Source organism: Mixophyes fleayi, chromosome 4, assembly GCF_038048845.1.
Source record: "Mixophyes fleayi isolate aMixFle1 chromosome 4, aMixFle1.hap1, whole genome shotgun sequence".
NCBI classification, from domain to species: domain Eukaryota; kingdom Metazoa; phylum Chordata; class Amphibia; order Anura; family Limnodynastidae; genus Mixophyes; species Mixophyes fleayi.
In genome coordinates, this window is record NC_134405.1 from 213,270,259 (window position 1) to 213,291,859 (window position 21,601).

Sequence of the window (21,601 nt, forward strand, 5' to 3'; positions counted from 1 at the left end):
ACAGCCTTTTAATTCCAAGTTTTATAGGTTTGTCCCTGAAATTTTAGTGTAACTGACTATTTTGACCAATTCCAAATTACACAATTTAGACTCAATTTCAAAAGTTGGGCATGACCCTAGAAAATATAGCATAAAATGCATCATTTTATCTTTCTGTAAGAGAAGAATGGATGTAATAGCAAAGTTTTACTATTTTAATGGATACCATTATTCACTGACACCTTTCATTAATTGAATATCAATGAAATAACTTACTCTACATTTTTCTTCATCCATTTTTCCAGTTGTTTGGTAATGTGCTGCTGCCTCCATTCAGTCATGTTGGCTACAAATACACCTGGGTTGAAAGAACAAGTGCTAGGGCTGATGCCAAGCTTCTGAATGGTTTTCTTCCTGTAGTCAAGAAACCCCATGTATGTGTTCTGCAAGAGGAGAAGACAACTGAACAGCATGGTAGCTGGTCTAGAAAACACTAGTATGGAGTCTAGCGCCAATGGCAGATTATAATATTGGATGACGGAGCACCCCCCTAATGCCCAGTCCTCCATGGGAGAGCCAGAGCCACGAAATCCACCCACTGAAAGAGTCTTACCCTGTACTTCTCTCTTTATTTAACATAAAGCCCTGTGCCGAGTAGCCAGTGCCAACTGGCGTTGCAGTGCAGGGAGAACACATATGACAAAGTGATGTGAATATGACTGTGACATCATTCCCCCATTCTCTGCTGTATTTTTAGCAGGTCATATGGCACGGGATCACAAAAACACTTCTTACTATACTCAGCACAGAGATTTAGTTGTACAAGTCTTCCCTCATAGCACCTGGTATATTATTTACTAGACACTCTATTGTATAATCTAATATTGGCACCTCTGGCTAATATATAATTATATGGGCACTCTGTTGGTTGCTAGATAACAAGAGGCAATCCTCGCTGATATATTATTATGTAGTATAATATATGCTGTAAGGTACCCTTATCATAAGATAATTATGTGGGAAATCCTGGATGGTATATAATACCGTAAACACCACTGCTGGCTGGTATGTAATCATGCACACATCTCTGGCTGGTGTGTAATCCTGACACTCTGCTAGCTGGTATATTATCATGTGTGGAGGGGGATGTACTCAGTCTGTTGACGATGAACCTGGAGCCAACTCCAAAATGTCAACAGACAGAATTGTCCACAGGGTCAGTGTGTGTACGTGGTTAAAATGCCAACATTGCGACTGTCAACAGGTAGTAAATTCGACAATCAAAATGTTGACATTCAAATGGCAATGTCAGTACCAGCCGGTGGACCCACCAACACAAAACAGTTACTACATAACTAAATAAACAAAAAGAAAAACACTTTTACCCTAGTGCTGCCAGCAACACAGTCGCCGGATCCACCAGCACATCAATACAGATGCCAGACCCGCTGGCACAAAACAGTAAAAAAACGAGTAAATAAAATGTCAATACATAAGGTCCGCTGGTAGTGCACCAAGACAAATATAAATAAAACACATACCTCGTTTGGAAAATAAATTAAATGAAAGAACTAAATTAAATAAAAAACATCCAACCCTGTAATACTCACCAACATCCATATTCTTCATTTGTATTCCATGCCTGTATATAAATTTATATACTAGGATCTGGCAGCTTGACACCTGAAAAAAAAATTCATGTCCAGAAACTAAAATAATATTCTGGGATCTGGCAGCTTTATACCTAAAAAACTAAATCCATGTTCATTAAAAAACAAACAAAAATCCTACATCCTCGGTCCTGCAGCTTTGCAAAAAAACAACAACAAATAATCCACAGGATCCTTGCTTCTTGAGCGGCAGAATAAAAAATCCTTTGGAACACATCACAAACTATCTCTTAACATAAAGAGCTCCTGCCATATAATGAGATAAATACAGCCGCTAGGTCAGTTTATAAACGAGGGTTATAAATATTTGTTTTTTCTTTTTGTTTTTATTTCTATTTGGTTTATTGTATAAAAATACAAACGAGGTATGTGTTTTATTTGTGGTTCCGCAAGTGCCTATATGCCCTGGCAATGGGTATGCTGGTGCTTGTAGTGTCGGAAGAGCCCTAGTACTTTTCTTGCGGACCCCATCTCCCTAGGGAATTCGGCCCCACGCTGACAACTCTGGGGTTGGCTGTCATTATGGCAGGGGGATCCCATGCTGCGGGTTGTCCTGCTATAGTGCCACCAGCCACGACTGGCAAAGCCTAGTGCTGGTACTTGTAAAATCGGGGAAAACCATGCATTTTGTCCCCCCCCCCTGATTTTGCTAGTACCAGTTTAGGCTGGCAGCACTAGGGTGAGGGGTTTAAAAAAAAAAAAAAATCTAAAAAAATGTATTGACATTTTATTTGCTTTTTTACTGTATTATTTACTATTTTGTGCCCGTGGGTCTGCCGCTGACATTGCCATTTGGATGACGACATTGTGACTGTCGACTTTACTATCTGTCAACAGTCACAATGTTGCCATTTTGACCAAGTAGACACAATGAACCTGTCAACATTTCTCATTGTCAAAATTTTGGTCTTAACAATCTGGCTGTCGACAGGTTCAGCGTTGACAGATCGTACCCAATCAGTGGGGGGAGGTGGGTCAGGGCCGTCACCTAGGTCAATCTAGGCAGTTGCCTAGAGGGCCAATGTTTAGGTGGTGCATAAAACACATGTCACACATCCAGCATTTTTAATGCCTCTATGGTGACACCGCACTGAACACCATTCACTCACATGTAGGAGAAGTAGCCACCAGCTTCATACATGCTGGGCCACCTCTGAGTGTGTATGTGTAGATTGGAAGATCCTTTCTTGATTTCTGCTCTGAGCCAAGGTAATCTTAATCCACCACTATCTAGATCAAACTGTCTGGAGATACAGTACATGATTTGAAGGATATACACTAAATTTCTAAGTTGGCTTTATTTTTACTAAAAAAATAATTTGGTAAAACACAAGACAATAAGTAATTCTACAGAAAGAACTTTGTTTCTTTGCATATTTGCATTTAAAAACATAAAATAAAATATCAGACATTGATTACAATGACAAGAAATTCTGGCTTTTGATTGGTCCTCCCACTCAAACCCCACCTCCTAGAAAAACATTTATTGATGGTGAAACAAATAATTGATATTGCAGAATCGGCAAAGCCCTGGGAAGAAAAACTGCATTAAGAAACCCCCGGAGCTCTGGTTAGGGGGAGAGCAACCCTAGGAAAACTATTTCCGAGTTGATAATGCAGCTTTAATGATCAAACCTAGCACAGGAATTGGCAACACAAACTTATTGCTGCTAGTCCTACACAAAAGTATAATGCATTGTCTAATATGTCTTGTACCTGTATTCCTACTTTCATGACAATTTCTTGAAGTGACGGTGAGTCACAATCATCAGAAAATGCAGCAACATGTCCCTTTGATATTTTTGTGTTATAAAGCTCCTGGATGTCTCCTGTAAATACAAAAGTGCATAAACACTTATAGACAAACTATCAATTATGAGATTATTCATTTTACTTTCCCTTTTTTTTCTGTTTCGAGACACTCAAAACCAGCATCACATTACACTTCAGGATATGGGAATACCAATTCAAGATGAAAAAAATGAGGGACCTATGAATTAACACAATATATTGACAACTGTTCCCCCTCCTGTCTAGCAACATGGCCTCTGATTCGGAGGAGGAATATTCACCTGTAACTACTAAGTGGGACATTAATATGATTTTTACCAACATCAAAGACACATAACAGTCCATTCAGCAAACGGTACTTGGCCTTAAAGCAGATAAAACTAGCATGAAGTTGAGATAGAACTCTTTCACGTCCAGCAAGATGTTGTTGATCTCCATGAAAAGCATGAAGATTTATAAATTCTACCTGCCAAAATAATTTTATGTAGTCCCACCTTATAGCCTACCTCATCAAGATTGTTGGTCTGCCAGAGGAACAGCTGTTAATAGTTAGGGCCCATTGAGCTCTTTACTGCAGACTTCTAGGCCTTACAAACTAGAGAGACATTGTTTTACTTCTTTATTATTTTTAAGTCAGCGAGCACATACACCAGGAGAATCAGAAAGCCCCTGCATTGATTTTGAAAGGGCAGTCATCCAAGCACTTCAAGACCTAAATCCCTTTACCAGATGTTGGGGCATGCAAAAAGCCACCCCCATACTAAGAGAGAAGGTGATAGTATCACCAAGTGTTGCCTATTGTCATAGATTAAGATGAGCCTCAATTGAAAGTCACTTTTATAGGGTATCACCGTGATACCCTATAAGAGTGACTTCCAATTGAGACTCATCTTAATCTATGACAATAGGCAACACTTGGTATGCACACCTGACAAAGCTCTCCTTGTCTTGCAGTACCTTGGGATTTCTTTTTTTGTCCTGGCTTTTCAGGAACAGACTGACGTCCCATGGACTCCCAGACCTCCTCATATTGACTGGGTGATGATCAGATGCAGAACAAGAGTCCCCTCTCACCAAAAATAAGTAATTGCTTGATCGTCTCTCATGTTCAATTTTTGAACAACCTGATGGGGTGGTGTTTCAGGCCTTGAGGCCTTCTTTACCAGGAACATATTACCCTCCTTGAAATGGTTATTTTATCTGTGACTACAGTGGGACTCAAGCTGTTTATTGGTATTGTTATTGACTGAACAATATTGTATATAATGTTAAGGTAGTTTTCTCTTACCAGCTGTCTAAGGTGCCAAATTCTCCTAAGTACCCCATTTACCCCATGTAACAAGTTCTTACTCCCCCCTCCTTACTTCATCCATTACTATATCCTTACATCCCCGCAACATGGTAGGCAGTGGAGCCTGCCACTTACTAGTCCCATGCATGTTACGCTCACTCCTCCCCATCTTTTTGTCCCTTATCCTACTTTCCCTCCCTTTTGTTCTCCCCCAATCTTCTACAAGGTACTGGGAACCATCTCTGCTCATTTATGTTAGGAGGTTCTTAATTGGGTAAAAAGGCACATAATTACTATAATGGCCACTAAAACAGTTTTTATATGGCCAAAGATGGATTTATTTTAGGCCTATGTCCTAGTATGTCTTCATGTTAGATTGATACTTGAATTAAATAAGTTATAATGCTTGCAGGATTTTATTAAGTCTCTTTCTACTTCCCACTTTATATGGCTCACATATCTTAGGTACTAAGCTCCCCATTAGTCTTCTAATCCTGGCTCATAAGGTATTTACACCCAAATTCCCCTCTAATGCTTGCCATCTCCCTCCCCACCACAAATCCCTCCCCACCACAAATACTGTTCAGATTGGTTCTTCAGTGCTTCCTGTTGTTCTGGAGACCCACTGTCCAGGTTACTTGCAGCTTATTTAATTTCTCAGGCCAAATTTCTCAAGATCTCAACATTATGTAGAAGGAATTTATAAACTATTATAGTAAATCTTACCCATAAGTGTGATCTAACTCCTGTCTTTCAGGATGAGATTGATAGCTTCCTAACTAGCAACAATTTGCTGAGGCTCTCCCAGAGGCTGTCTAAGGCCTGGGGATCAGGATAATCTCTGACTGGAGGCGGGCACCTGGGTGAATTCATTAATATTCAGCAGATATAGGTCATCCTGGTTGTCAATTTCTATGAATTTTCCAAATTCACCACTTTTAAAGTGCCCTCACTAGAACGAGTTTCCCACGTGGCCTAACTAGATTTGAGGAAAAACGTAAAAGCGCCCATACAAAAGGGCTTCATCTCAAAGCTCTAGAACAGGGTTGTCCGCATGCGGCCCAGCACGCCTGTAAATGTGGCCCAGAAGGAGTTTTGGTTGTGGCAAGGGGGCAGCGCTCTTATTGGAAAAAAAAAATCCTGCAAAAAAAAAAAGAAAAGAAACTACTTACCTTGCGGTCACGTCAGCTGGTACTCCGGCTCCCTCCCTTGTCTCCTCCTCCATGCGGCGCTCGCAGTGAATGTCGGGCGTGATGTCATCACGCCCAACATCCATTGCGGAGCGCAGCACAGAGGAGACACCCGCGCGAGTAGAACAATCAGCAGCACAGAATTGGAGAAAAGAAGAGAAGAGGACAGGAGAACAAGCCGATTAAAAGGTAAGTTAAGGGGGATTTTTTTTTATTATCTCAAGGGACGCCGACAAGTGAATAAAAGTCACCTGGTCCTGGAGCATCATGGACCTTATCTTCCTGCTACATACTTCTACATGTATTACTAATGGGGCATTATATATTATTCTCTTTGGCCCATTATAAGTTGTTATACCTTAACTAACATAGTGGTGTAATTATCATAACAGGTCAAAATTTGGGGTCACAGTGGTGTATATGTCAGGTCACTATGTTTTCTATGGTTTTTTGGATGATCAGCTATCGTTATTGTTAGTGTATCTTATGTGCGGCCCAAACCAACTCGTCGTCTGCCAATGTGCCCAGGGAAGCTAAAAGGTTGGACACCCCTGCTCTAGAACATAGATTTCTCCTCTGATGAAATAGCTCTGAACAGTCATGAGTGGAAGAGAGATTTGGACCATCTTCTGAAGACAGTTGGCACAATGGCCTTTAGCTCAATTTGCATCTCCATTAAGAGAACATCTAGAAACTATTTTAAAGGTAGTATTTGACTCTGGATAGGCTTCATAATATGTTTGTTTCCTCACCCAGTACTAGAAGAACTGCGGTCATAGGGGCACTTTCCTCCATATCTTGCCCTGTCATGTCATCTTTTTGGACAAGGTCTGGAACCCTATTAATAGGGCGATTGGATACTCTTTAACTAAGGACCCATTGATCTTTCTTCTGTGTTTTTTTTGTACAAAGTGTTGATCAATATATGGATACATTGATCTTTTGCTGATCTCTCATCAAAAGGTATGGAAGGAGGTGGAGACCCCTCTATTGTATCCCTAAAAAAATATGATTTAGTTCATCACTGTAATTTAAAATAATTAAATGTTATTTTTTTTAAAAAACAGGCTATATTCTTGCATATGTGGGTACCTTGAATAAATTGATTAATAAATGAGATGCAGCATAGTGTCAGAGTCTTTATAATCTATAACCTAGAGCCTTTTTTACACCAGGTGGTAGAACTTATCATATAAGATTGCTCCTGTTGCCCTGGTCCTAAAGCAGATATCTAGATTTGGGAAAAATGACCTCTGATGCATAATGGTTTCAATGGTTTGTTTCTCTTTTGATGCTGATCATGTACTAGTGTGTACAACTGCAAAATATCTCGTCTAATGTGTGCCAAAGATAAAGAAGGTAATTCCTCAGGCAGGAGTTGTCAAGAGAACTTTTCTGTCTCCAAATCAAACTTGCCCTACTTTATATAGCCAGAAGCCCTCTCAAGCAAACGTACTGAGAGGTAGAAATAAACCACTTTTGGTTGGCTCAGATAGTGGAGTCCAAGTTCATTGACCCTTTGAGGGTATGACCTTTGCTGAACTGGTAAGTGGTGACGCAGATACCAGACTCCAGAACTGAGGAGCAGTTTGGCCCTAAGCATGAGGCACTTCTTTTGATCAGTGTCCTGGGTCACAAGGTGTTTCATATGGTTTTTCGTGGACAATCTAATTTCCTGATGGGCAAGAAATATGGGTCAATGAACAATCTCACAACTGTCACCTATCTAAACTAACAAAGCAGCGCTCATAGTGACCTAGCTATGATAAAGAAGAGCTAGGGGTAAATGTATCAAGCTGAGAGTTTTCCGGCGGGTTTGAAATACCAATCAGATTCTAGCTATCATTTATTTACTGCATTCTACAAAAAGACAGCTACAATCTGATTGGTTGCTATAGGCAACATCTCCACTTTTCAAACCCGCCGGCAAACTCTCAGCTTGATACATTTACCCCCTAATCTTTTACTAGTCAGTGGAGACCAACACCATTATATTTTCAATTTACATTCCCAGGCCTGGAACATTAGACGACTGACTTTCTCAATAGACAGACCATAAAACCCAGAGTGTGGTCCCTGCATGCATAGGCCTTCGAGCATCTGGCAAATTGCTGGGGGCTTGTAAACATAGGCCACTTTGCTTTAAGGTTTACCCATACTGGTCACGTTATCTACAGGCTTTCTAGGTAGACACAATGGTGATGCCCTGCTCTTTCTGTCTTTGTATCCCTCCCCTCACATTCCCCCCTAGATTCTTCAGGAAGATTTAAATGAGAGGGCAACCTGGTAAACCTGTTAACTCCAGACTGGCTGAAGCAGGGATGGTATGGATCGTAAATGCTCATGGCTAGCCTTAAAGTCGTGAATTTAATGTCCTAATTCTGAAGCACAAAGATTTTTCTAAATAAGAAACACAAATCTCCTGAGCTGATCTTAATCAGACCCAGTTGACGTATGAGTTGCAGATGTTCCAAAGGATCTTGCCAGAATCATATTTCAAAACAAGTAAAAACAGAAAGATGAAAACAACGCTGGAAAAATATATAAACATCTTTCAAAAACAATATGGCAGAATAAGAAAAATTGGGAATAGTTCTAGATAAAAAAAAATGCATGAATCACCACTTTTATAAAGACAGTTAACACTCTTAGTCTTTATTCAAGGTGACCTAGACAGGGGGATTTATTTCAGCTCTAAATCTAATATCTGTCCACTGGTAGTCACCTTTCAGAAGTTGACCTATATATATTGACCTGTGTTCCAGAAGTTAAGAGTTTCTTTCTAGTGGTGGCCCACATCTGCCACCTGGTTCTTCAGTGGGACAACAATATAGTCCTCTCCTCTTTAAGCCAGTACCTGCAGGACGTTGGAGCCAGCAGTGATATGTTCAGTTCTTCTGTTCACCTTTTTCCATGAGGACAAGATAGTCATCATGACTAACCCATGCTTTCTCCTGGAGGTGGTCTTGGGCTCCACCACAACCAGGAGATTTTTTCCCTCTTTTTGCCTTAACCCTAGTTAGGCACAAGCTTACCAACTATTCGCTTTGGAAGTAACAAAAAGTAACATTAACAGTAACAGTATGCTGGTGCTATATAAATAAATGTTAACAAATAATAAATAAATATACAAGAATGGTTAGATGCATGTATTTTATATTTCCATTTCTGATTCATAAAAACTGATCTGCATATCATGCATCTTATTTAAATGAGAAAGACCTACTTTTCTAAAGTTATTAATCTATTTTACATCTGTCTTCACCCTATTGTTCTGGAATTTTATACATAATGCCACTGGCTGGAATATGCAAATGAGAGAGTCGTCAAACTGCAGCATTCAGTGGTATGAGAAACAAAATGGCATTTTAAACAAGTCAGGTGGATACATTTTTATTTGATTGTTAAATACATAAATTAAGTTTTATGTGAGATTCACAAACACCCTTTAAGGCTATAATTTACAGCTTACTTTATATCTATCCTTTAAGATATGCCTATGACCTAACATGATGATTCTATAAGATGTCTGTCTTATTGACTGGTTTAAAATGTAATAAAAGAAAAAGAAGAAATCATACAGCTGATCATTCCTATTACATTTAATAAGCTTATTATACCATAGTACATAACATACCTAGTACAATTATGTCATCATCCAGATAAATTACTTTCTCGTGTTCCAGGGTGAGCAGTGGTAGATAAAAACGTACAAAGTTCAGCTTTTTATGTGAATAAAAGAGAGAGATAGTGGGAATAAAGAAATAATAAAAGCATAAAACATGATAAATGTTATGATAAATCACAGAAACGAATAAAACTAAAACTACACAGCTGAACTCAGAGACATTAATCACTTAATTTTGAGTGATTTCACTGTATGAGCATGTCAATCAATCATCATCATGAACATTTAGGGCTGTTTATATGAAGTTTAGTTTAGAAGGGCCAATTTACATTGGATGTGAGATGTTTGATGTGATTCCTTGAAATATACTTGTGTACATATAAGCTGTGCACTTAGTAAACTGGAAGGAGAACACCTCAATGGACAGGAAGTAAGAACACATTGTGTGTTGAGATTCATTATATACACGCTTCACAGATTTTTATACTGAAACTATTGTATAATAATTCAGCTGACATTTTGAATAATTTTAAACAATCAATTTATTTAAACTTATTATATTATTGTATTGGAGGAAAACATTTATTGTAATATGTACAAGTAGAGTAGAGAAAAAGGGGTGTAATTGGGGCACTCCAATTAGATAATTAAAAATTAAACTTTAATGGTATGCATTTAAATAAGGGTAGAAAATGAGCGAAATATTTAAAAAACATACATATAACATACAGTGATACAATACAAGTTAAAAATGCAAACTATGTTGCAAGAGCTCCTACAGTCAATTGAACACACAGTTATATGCACAAGAACTACAATAAGTCTTAGTGCAACTAAAAGGTCACAATAAACCTCAAATGAAACTGGTGTTACTCCTGCATAATAATGTTCTGGATATAAAGAGACCTCAATAGTATGAACTGTGTATAGTGCCAATATCCAAATAATATAGAGCGCTATAAATAATTATCTCAATTGTAATTACAGACTGTCCTTACAAATAGAGGACAAATGCAGCGAATAAAGTGAGGTCAGTAGCAGTTCCCCTCTGATCGCGGGATTATGTGATAAGTTCCCTGCCTATAGTAACTGGGGAGCGATCAGGGGGATAAAGAGCCAGAATTAACCCAAAGCAGGAGATGAGTGTGGGAGCCCTGAAACGCCAACGCGCGTTTCGCTCGGCTGCTTTTTCAAGGCAAGCCGAAAAAGCCGAAAAAGCAGCCGAGCGAAACGCGCGTTGGCGTTTCAGGGCTCCCACACTCATCTCCTGCTTTGGGTTAATTCTGGCTCTTTATCCCCCTGATCGCTCCCCAGTTACTATAGGCAGGGAACTTATCACATAATCCCGCGATCAGAGGGGAACTGCTACTGACCTCACTTTATTCGCTGCATTTGTCCTCTATTTGTAAGGACAGTCTCTAATTACAATTGAGATAATTATTTATAGCGCTCTATATTATTTGGATATTGGCACTATACACAGTTCATACTATTGAGGTCTCTTTATATCCAGAACATTATTATGCAGGAGTAACACCAGTTTCATTTGAGGTTTATTGTGACCTTTTAGTTGTACTAAGACTTATTGTAGTTCTTGTGCATATAACTGTGTGTTCAATTGACTGTAGGAGCTCTTGCAACATAGTTTGCATTTTTAACTTGTATTGTATCACTGTATGTTATATGTATGTTTTTTAAATATTTCGCTCATTTTCTACCCTGATTTCAATGCATACCATTAAAGTTTAATTTTTAATTATCTAATTGGAGTGCCCCAATTACACCCCTTTTTCTCTACTCTACTTGTACAATTGATATTGTGTAGGGTGCACCCCCTGGATTGGTATTTTTATATCCCAGGTTTGTTATATAACATTTATTCACTATTGGAGGAGATCAATTTATACTTTATGTTATCTTGTGCGGTGGTATACCTCTCTCTTTTATTCTCTGATTTATTGTAATATACTGTATATCAAATACATTAGACTCCCAAAGGCTGACAGAGAGGGGAGGGCTGGCAAATTTTAGCCTGGGGGGGCAAGACTTGACTTAGCAGCCTATTTTAAAGGAAAAAAATGCAGGTGGCCCAGTGAGGCAGCCCACTATGGGACCAGCCTGGGAGATTATATGCCCCCCTGCACCCCAGCCCAGCCTGCCCCTGCTGACAGTGCACAGTACAACCAGGATGTTCTATTTAATTGTTTAGGATAAAGGGACTGTTTTTATGTCTGTACCCTCCTGTGCCAATTTTAGATCTTGTGTATTTTTTGTTGATGCCGCATTGAGGAAGTTGTTAGCACTCTGATTGCTTTCACTGTGCTAATAGTACTTCTATCTGACCTCCAGCCAACTGAAGTTAAGTAGGAACTACAATATTTATCACTGTGAAACCATTCACGTAGTAAGCTGGAATTCTTCCTAGTGCCTGTCTATGGAGAGTCACTGCATGAGGGGGATTGTCTATGGCTGTGAGGGCTCATGAGGCTATAGAGTTGTACATAGGGCTATAAAGTAGGCATGTGAAGCTACATAGGAGAAATTGAAATCTCTACTTACTGGTTGAAGAAGCTCAGGAAAGGCTGCATCAGGGCGAACTTTTCCTTTAAGAACCGTTGGGTTAAACTCCACTATTTTAAATCGTATGTCAGCCAACTGAGTGCCTTCAATCCATTTTCTAAAATACACACAGAATTAAAATTCTTATACAGAAAGTGACACCAAGACAATACACTCTGAAATATAAATGTATGCATAGATCACAGTGTTTCACTATTCAGTTAGAGAAAATTGCATTTGTCTATATACCATAGTGGACTGACACTAAAGGATATGGTTTCCTGCTCTTTTCTAGTGCCTGCATGCTGGTAGTTTTATATTGTTTGTGAAACAAAAACCCTACCAGCATTGTTTACAACAAACAAATGTGCTTCCTTTGTATGTTTGAAATATTGGGAGGAACGACTCATTACCTAATGTGGACCAATGTATTTCTTAATCCAATAATATAAAACAGCACATTGGCATCAGTGTTGCTGTAGATGCTGTTGATTGCAGCAATAGTGCCACCCATGCGGCCTGAGGCAGCACAAATGACAACAGGGATTACATCTTCCTCCTGCACCTCTGAATCAGCATCTGGAATGAACATAATCATAATAAATAAAATAAACTTAGAAGTTTTAAAGAATTGACTATAAACTGTTAAAGACATTTTGTGGTGTGCAGCAAGTGTGTTTTCTAAATGAGGCCCACTGAAATTAGTTGTTTTTAGTATTTTAAATCATGGCACAGAAAAAAACAGGCATGGCACAGCCACTGTCATCTCTTGCTAATGGTTGGCAGTGCCCTTAACACCTTGGGCACTGAGACAGCCGACTCATTTGCCTGTGGGTTCTAATTATCAGGGTGGTAAATAACTGGATTTTGTTCCTGCAAATTAGGAACCTTTGACTATGAGAATATATTGACTTTAGTCAGTATTTCAGAAGGGTTTTACCAGATTATCAATTGTGGTATTTGACCAATACATTTTCATATATGTCAAAATAGACTGCACTGTAAATGTACAACGGAGAATACAGGTGACCTAAGTTGTGACACTATTCGGTGCCCAACCTTTCCTTTGATTCAAAATATAACTCAGGATACTGATATTTATATTATTTTTGTAAGCTACTGAACAGTTATTATAACATAAAAACATAATGCCCCTGCTTACCTTCGTCTTCCTCCATTGTAGGTACTTTGTAGATTGTGCTATACCATATCACACAAAATGTCAACACAAGCAGAAACAGCAATATGTGATTAACTGAAAAACAATATATTTTCATTTAGTAAACCAAACATAAGAAAGGAGAAAATAAAATTAGCATTTTGCTTTCTTTCCAAAAATGATTATTTACTTACGTTTTCGTAAAATAGCCATATGGTCAATCTCTCTTGTAGTACCTTAAAAAGAAAAATACATTTTATTTATTTAAAAAAAAAAATGGGTAAAATCTAACATACAGACAGACAACAGTATTGTGTTTCTACATTTGCTAGCTATGAACTAGTGAAACAGCTTTTTTAGCACTTTGTCCTCCTTTGAAAATAATAATGGATGATGGTTAATGTTGCCATATTTTCATCATCTGGTAATACAAGACAAATTATGAGTAGAAATTCAAACAGCATAAAAGGTTCTTAAAACACGATCTTCTATCTGTTCATAGCATTTTTGATGGTTTATGGTTTTAGTTCTACAATACAGGCTGGTAAATGACAATGCCCCAAAACCATACCATGATTGTTATTGTCACGGTACTTGTGGCTCCCTGTAAAGAACCTCTTGGCTGGGGTGGCTATCAGAGACACACCACGTCCGGCCAAGCTGCTTAGTCCTGAGAAGACAGTTCGTGAAATACAAGCTGAAGTCAAAGGATTGGAGCAGGTAGAATAGTGATGGGACAAGCCAAAGTCAAGGGATTGGAGAAGGTACAATTGTGATGCAAAGTCAAACAAAACAAGTCTTCTGTTTTCTGAAAGCTGTCATCTAGAGCTAGCTGAATCCTCACAGTTTTATGCTTGTTCCACACTTAATAATATTATAAACTTAGAAGACTATTAGTACACTGGAGTTAATTTAGGAAGCACACTGAGGGCCTCATTTCAAGTTAAGAGCAAAGAAAAAAAGTGAAAATTTGCTCCTGGGCAAACCATATTGTAGTGTAAGTTGTGCAAATGCATTTAATTATTGCATACATGGAAAATACTGTCTGTCTCTGCATTTAGCACCCAAATACTGGTCAGCTTTAGTTTTACTCTGAGATTTAGAGTCAAGCTAGGACATGCCTCCTCCCAAACTTACATCTGTCTGCACATTTTAAATGCACCTCCCATGCAGTGCAACATGGTTATACCAAGGTGCAAATTAATGCACAACTACTCTCCTCTTTCAGAAAATCAACTAGAAGCGCGTCTGTGTATGTGAAGAGGCAGAAAAGTCTGAAGAGGCACAGTATGCAAAAGTGTAAATGTCACATGAAAAGTCCAACATTCTACCACTTTTGAACTTTAAGAATTAAATAAAACATTTTTTTGTTTTCCCCTAAAATATTTACTTTGTTTAGACTAGTTTAGGGCTTAAATTAATTAGGAGAGTGATGAGACATTGGGACGTGGCACTTTTGTTTGAATCTTTGTTTTGTATTGGGCAAAGTGCGCCTAGAAATGCAATCTATAACTAGAAAGAGCAGGATACACCCCGTTGAAAGTACAGAAAGAGACCTAATCACTGCCACTCGAAGCTGGTGCGATTCTTTTTGCAGAGTGAAAATAGCCTTGCATTCTGCGCACAGTAAGGTGCACCCATAAAAATGAGCCCTTTTTGTCCCTTTATCTTTCTCCACAAGATAGAATTAAATTTTTGAACTGCTCCACAAGACTAGTTGTAACAGTGTGCTTCCTCCCTACTTTCAAGGAATAACCAGACTCAGCCAAACTCATCTCACCAGCCCGTAAAACACTGCCAACCTAGGAGCTTTTATGGAAACCTAGGCACACTTGACTTAGAAAAGAGGTAAATGACCTTCACTGCATTCAAATGTTAGCTCTATGTTCATGTTAGCAGGAATATACGTGAAAAACTGAAAGTGTTACTTTGATGTGATGTTTACACTTTTACACAGTATGTCTCTTTAGACTGTATTCCCTCCCCACAAACTTTGGCGTACGTCTGCTTTGTAGCGCTGTTTCCAAAGTTTGGAAGGTAAGCGTGCACCTTAATGTGAGCTGGATGGACCATCCTAGGCAGTGCACTTCATAAATAAATGACTATTTTTTTAATTTTGCATGCAAATCATTTTGTAGCATTCTTTGCTCAGAACAAGTAAGGTTGTATACTGTATGTAAGCATTCAAGTCGGGAAACAGTTAAACCAACAGGCAGACAGCGCCAGAAAGTGATTATTATTCCCTGCATCTGCAGACAGAAAAATTATATATACATTTCATTTCCTGCACTCCAGAGTATTTAAAACCATAAAAGTCCTAACAAAGCTGCAGTTCTGCTTTTAACATTGCTAACTTCTGCACAAAAACAAACCAGTTTCTTTATGAGATATAAAGACTTCTTAATCCAAGTATGCATCACATTATACTGTACTTTATGTGTTCATTTCTGTCATTTGTGTTCATTAATTATTTATTTAGCAAAAATAAAGTGTAGGCTTTTACCAGCTAAGTATTACATACCACGGCTGTAGTAGTTCAGGCCAAATTCTTCCTATCGAACATTTCATGAAGTGAGCTGAAATAACGTCCACGCAAATGGGTTTTACTGTAAGCAAAAAGCAAAACTGAGACTTATCTTCCTTTGTGAGTGAAGGTGTATCAGGAGTGAGAGCAAGCACTGATCACGACCCTGGTGTTCTCTTTTGTTCCATCCAGCGCCATGAGCTGCTCTGTAAAATTAAATGCTACATTTGCTAGTAAAGACAGAAAGAAATTAGTTCCAGATGAAAACAGTTCCTTCTCTAGAGATCTGCCTTGTGCTTTGCTTTGCAGAGGGATCTTTGCCTTCCGGAATGGAAAATACATTGTGGATGTGCTCCAGAAATCTAACAATCTAAAATTGTAGCTATTCATACACATATTATATACATGCAGGTATGTGTATATGTATATATATATATATATATATATATATATATATATATATATATATAAAATTTATTTTTTCTTAATTCTTTATTATGTACTGTGGAAGAATAACATTACATTTTCAAAGATAGTATCATAACAAACATCAGTATGAAGAACAAGAAAGAAAACAAAACACTATGGGTCTGATTCATTAAGGAAAGTAAAGCAAACAAATGAGTAAATTTGCACCTTGGCCAAACCATGTTGCATTGGAGGGGGAGATAAAAATTTAAAATGTGGGGACAGTTTTATAATTTGGGTAGGACATGTCCTAGATCAACTTCAAATGTCAGTGTAAAAATAAAGCTAACAAGTATTTGTGTGCTAGATGAAAAAAGCAGCCATTATTTTCCTTATGTGCAAAATAATAAACTAATTTGCACCCCTTGTAACATAGTTTTGTTCAGGAGAAAACTCATTTTTTTGCCTTACTTTCTTTTAGACCTCATGGGGCCCTAGACGAGATACGGATTTGGGGTCTCCTCCCTGAAAAAATCCATAGCAGTATAGTTTTTTTTAGCATAGCATATGCTCCTATAGTTGAGAAGAAAGGGAAGCTTTGTGCCACCGCACAGCGGTAGTGAGCAGTTGAAGGGGGCGTGGTCATATCATTGGGGGCGTGCCTAGCAGGTGAAAAGTGCTAAGCCACCCTCCTACCAACAAAACCCTGCATTGCTACGTACACCATTGGCAGAAGTGTGAATTAATCCCAAGTGATGAGAGAGGAGAGAGGGAGAGAGAGAGAGAGAGAGAGAGAGAGAGAGAGAGAGAGAGAGAGAGAGAGATGTTTATAGCCTACTCATGTAGGCTGTAAACAGGAATACATAAGTTGTCATGAATGTGGAACTACAAGTTGCATCATGCAGTGCCAGCCTCTGCTGAAGAACCACATGTTGTCTAAGTCTGATTTAGGCATTACAAATGTTAGTTAAATGAAACAATTGAGCAAGACACAAGGTGGAATCATTTCAGTTCCATGATGGAACTGTGAAAATTTTACAGAACATAAAATGTAATACGTAGCATAACAACAAAAACGTGTAGGATACCTGAACACACACAACACTTCCTCTGCAGCTGCTGTTCTGACTTTCGGACACAGTCTGATTGCTGTAACATAAGGCATCAAATGCCAGAATTCCTCTGGCACAATCGCCGTGTGCACACACCTGGACACAGAGTAGGACTTTGGATTACAACAGCTTCGATGTGTTAAGAGTGTTTTAGGTCATTAACAAATAGAAACTAGGCAGCTCCTATCCATCATCAAACTGAACATGCCAATCTTAAGAAATGCCACACAAACGGTTCTTCTCTTTGTCTTTGTGTTGCCAGCACAAAGTTAAAGCAGCAATCCCATGTAATTCTGTCTCTGCATCTTTTTTTTAGGGGTGTGCACCGGCCACTTTTGGTGTTTTGGGTTCTGATTAGCTTGAGGTTTTGGGTTCCAATTGGTTTTGCCAAAACACCCCACTAAAGGTTTTGGTTCTGATTTTGGGTTTTGGGTTCTGATTTTTTTTTAAAAAAGCATAAAAAGTGCTAAAATCCATATTTTTTTTTTTCACTCCTACACTATTATTAACCTCAATAACATTCATTTCCACTAATTTCCAGTCTATTCTGAACACCTCACACCTCACAATATTGTTTTTAGTCCAAAAGGTTGCACCGAGGTAGCTGGATGTCTAAGCTAAGCGACACAAGTGGGCGGCACAAACACGTTGTCCATCTAGGAGTGGCACTGCAGTGGCAGACAGGATGGCAGTTTGCAAGAGTTTGCTAGAGGTGCAAGATGGAATTGTCCTTGGGCCCTCCCACCCACCCTGATGTTGTTGAAATAGGACATTCGCACTTTAACAAACCAATCAGGAATAGTAAACATAGTTTAATCTCTGGTACTAATATTTTTGGACTGCAGGAACAGTGATCGTAGTTTAATCTCTGGTACTAATATTTCTGGACTGCAGGAACAGTGAACGTAGTAAAATATTGCAGTACTAATATTTCTGGACTGCAGGAACAGTGAACGTAGCAAAATATTGCAGTACTAATATTTCTGGACTGCAGGAACAGTGAACGTATTTATATATTGCAGTACTAATATTTCTGGACTGCAGGAACAGTGAACTTATTTATATATTGCAGTACTAATATTTCTGGACTGCAGGAACAGTGAACGTATTTATATATTGCAGTACTAATATTTCTGGACTGCAGGAACAGTGAACGTATTTATATATTGCAGTACTAATATTTCTGGACTGCAGGAACAGTGAACGTATTTATATATTGCAGTACTAATATTTCTGGACTGCAGGAACAGTGAACGTAGTAAAATATTGCAGTACTAATATTTCTGGACTGCAGGAACAGTGAACGTATTTATATATTGCAGTAGAAATTTTTTTATACTTTTTTTAATAATTTTTTTATATTTTTTTAAAATTATTTTTGTATAATTTTTTTAGAATTTTTTTTAATTATTTTTGTATAATTTTTTTTAATTTTTTTATGATTTTTTAATAATTTTAAAATAACAATGGATTTAGCAGAACAAAGCACAGGAAACAGCACCACTGGACTCAGCAGGACAGAGCACAGGACAAAAGCACCACTGGACTGATCAGCAGGACAGAGCACAGGACAAAGTAACCACTGGATTAAGCAGGACAGAGTGACAGGACACAGCAGCACCACTACAATACAACCTCCCTCTTCCCTGATCTGAGCCCGACTGAAGATGGCGGCCGCAAGCGGGGAATTTATGCAAACCGAGTCTCGCGAGATCCGACGCGGGGATTTGGCGTCATAGCCTCGGTTTCATTTTTTTTCACCGCCGGAAATACCTGAACAGTGCTCGGATCCCCTCGGATTGCGCTAATCCGAGCCCGCTCATCTCTACTTTTTTTTAGCTGTAGTCCTACAAATCATTATCTCCTTCTTAAAATCTCTGTGTAGAGCACACAAATATGGCCGCTGGTCACAAACTCATTCTCAAAGCTCTCAGCATTTCATGTGATGGCAAAGGGGGGAGAAGATAGAGGATTTTACAATGCAGATAGAGCTCAGATAGGTGTTCCAAAGCCTCTCTGCTCACTACATCATGGGCATGTGACTGTGGTTGCCATGGTAGTCACATGACACTGTGGAACTATGCAGAATTATACATCATAAACAGCAGCCTGAAGAAACAAACCAAGGACAACTGGTAATTACAATTCTTCTTATAGTCTGTCAAAATTATTTATATTTTTTTTAAAAAATAAAACATTTTTTTTCATGGGATTACTGCTTTAAACAGCCATATATTGTAATAGATTAAAGGAAAACTTCAAAAATCACATCTAATATTTTCAATACTACTGTACATATAAAAGCACCATTTGTCTGACAATTTCACTTTGATAGCTCAAGATTCTGTTTTAATGCATTTGTGACACTGTTACCAGGCCTGTAATGCATCACATTGCGGTCCCTACATCACACTGTGATCCCTCTCATCACATTGTGCCCCTCACTACCGTCCCTCTCATCACACTGTGCCCCTTCATAATCACTCTGTGCCTTTCTTTATCATTACACTGTCCTTTCATAATTGTGCTCCCCTTCTCTTGTTTGTTTCCCCTCACACTGTGCCCTCCATAATTGTGCTCTTCTTGTTTATTTCCCCTCACTCTGTGTACTTTTGTTCACCTTCTTATTTCCCTCACTCTGTGCCCTTCATACCTTTGTTCCCCCCTTCTCTTATTTCCATTACTCTGTGCCTTCCAAATTTTGTTTCCCCTTCTCTTATTTCCCTCACTTTGTGCCCTCCATACCTTTGTTATTTTACTTACCTTTCTATTGCCTTTTGCTTTTCTGTCTTCTTTTCTGGCCTTCTGTCTTCTTTCTTTTCCGTCGCGCTGCTCCTCTCTGCTCCTCAGTGAGTCCTCACTTAATATGTCGTCGGGCAGAATGACAGAGCAGAGAGGAGGAGAGGAGGCTGCCGGGAGCCACAGCGGTCATGTGATTTTTTTTTCTTTTCTTTTGGTTGCAATTTTTTTTCCTATGCCAGCAGGTGGAGGGGATCGCCCCTCCAACACAAATATATTTAATTGGATGTATGTGCCAGGGGCAGAAGCAGGCTTCAGAGTGCAAAAAAAAGAACAAAACAAAAAATGAATAAGCCTGCAAGAGAAATTTTGTCAAATTGTGTTACATAAATGTTAAATAAAGTATGGTTGAGTCAAAGAGTGTTACTTATACATAAAACATACAAAAATAAATAAAATAATGATAGTAACTTTTTTCCTGTTTATTTAAGGCTTAAATCACCTTTCCATCACTGTAATTTATAAAATCAGCAAAATCAGTCTTTTTTTTTATACCAGCTCTCTTTTTCAACCCGGTTTGTGCAGGTCTCACCCTCTCATTTCTCTCCTAGCTCGCCTTTCTCCCTTAATTGTATAGTCTTCCCCCTCCCCATCTCATTTTTAACCTTTTTCCACTAGCTCTTTTCCCTAGCCATTGCTCTTTCTTTACCCCCAAACATTCTTTCCTCTGCCAACTTTATTTTTTATTAATCCAGCTCTCTATTTGTTTTTCCCATCCACAGTCATGTTCCTCAGATACAAATAGTCTTTCTGTCACCCGGTTCCTTCTATGTAAACCCCCAGAGCTCTCCTTTTCTCCCCTTTGATTGGTAACCCCTATCCCTGGCTCCCTCCCACCCAGTGCCCCACAGTAAGGTATTACAGCTTTCTATATCCCCCAGCTCTCCTTTTTTCCACTTTTGCTAGGCAATCCCTGGCTCTGTCCCTCAACCAAAACCCAATAACTATTTGTAAGGGGGCATCAATGACCCAAATGCTGCAACAGGAATGGTAACAGTGATCCGATTGTTGAGGTGTTTTGGTCATTGTCTTCTCCAACAGAGCCACTGCTTTATCCACTTGCCAGTCACTTCTCCTGGCAAGTTATCCAGGGTCCTTTAACTATTGATAATTAAATGTTATTGTATGCATTCATACCCATTGCGGTCATATTTCCATTTGCATGCGGTTGCATTTTGGATGCTACTTGAACCATTTCAGTGCATTCAAAGCATGTCCCAACACTTAAAAAAGTTAATTCATCTCTATAGAAGCATACTATATACATACGCGTTAGTGGTTAACAAGAGCGCTTACACCAGCAATGTTCTGTTTTTTCATTTCATTTTAATGGGGCTGTGCGCTACATGTTGAAATTCCACTGAAATTAATAAACTATTGACATAAATGGAGCACCACAGCATTGTTAATTTCCACAACAATAGAAATTCAATTAGTCGCTATTAATGTGTCATGAAATACAGATTAAGATCCAAATGAATTGCAAATACA

The 21,601-nt window shown here is 38.6% G+C and overlaps 1 protein-coding gene across 4 annotated transcripts in view; it reads right to left on the minus strand.

Moving 5' to 3' along the window:
- Positions 1–21,601, minus strand: part of GLT8D2 (glycosyltransferase 8 domain containing 2) — a 74,269-nt gene that overhangs the window by 26,898 nt on the left and 25,770 nt on the right. Inside the window, exons 2-11 of one of the 4 annotated variants that reach the window (XM_075209302.1) lie at positions 20,075–20,362; positions 17,288–17,407; positions 15,789–15,873; positions 13,462–13,503; positions 13,271–13,363; positions 12,522–12,687; positions 12,109–12,226; positions 9,559–9,643; positions 3,366–3,478; positions 256–422 (exon numbers count right to left, since the gene is read on the minus strand). In XM_075209302.1, coding sequence (XP_075065403.1) covers positions 256–422; positions 3,366–3,478; positions 9,559–9,643; positions 12,109–12,226; positions 12,522–12,687; positions 13,271–13,363; positions 13,462–13,480 — 761 coding nt within the window. In that variant the 5' untranslated portion in view covers positions 13,481–13,503; positions 15,789–15,873; positions 17,288–17,407; positions 20,075–20,362. Of the gene's footprint in view, positions 1–255; positions 423–3,365; positions 3,479–9,558; positions 9,644–12,108; positions 12,227–12,521; positions 12,688–13,270; positions 13,364–13,461; positions 14,435–15,788; positions 16,136–17,287; positions 17,408–20,074; positions 20,363–21,601 lie in introns of those variants that run through there. The other 3 variants (XM_075209301.1, XM_075209304.1, XM_075209303.1) reach the window with 3 other exon arrangements.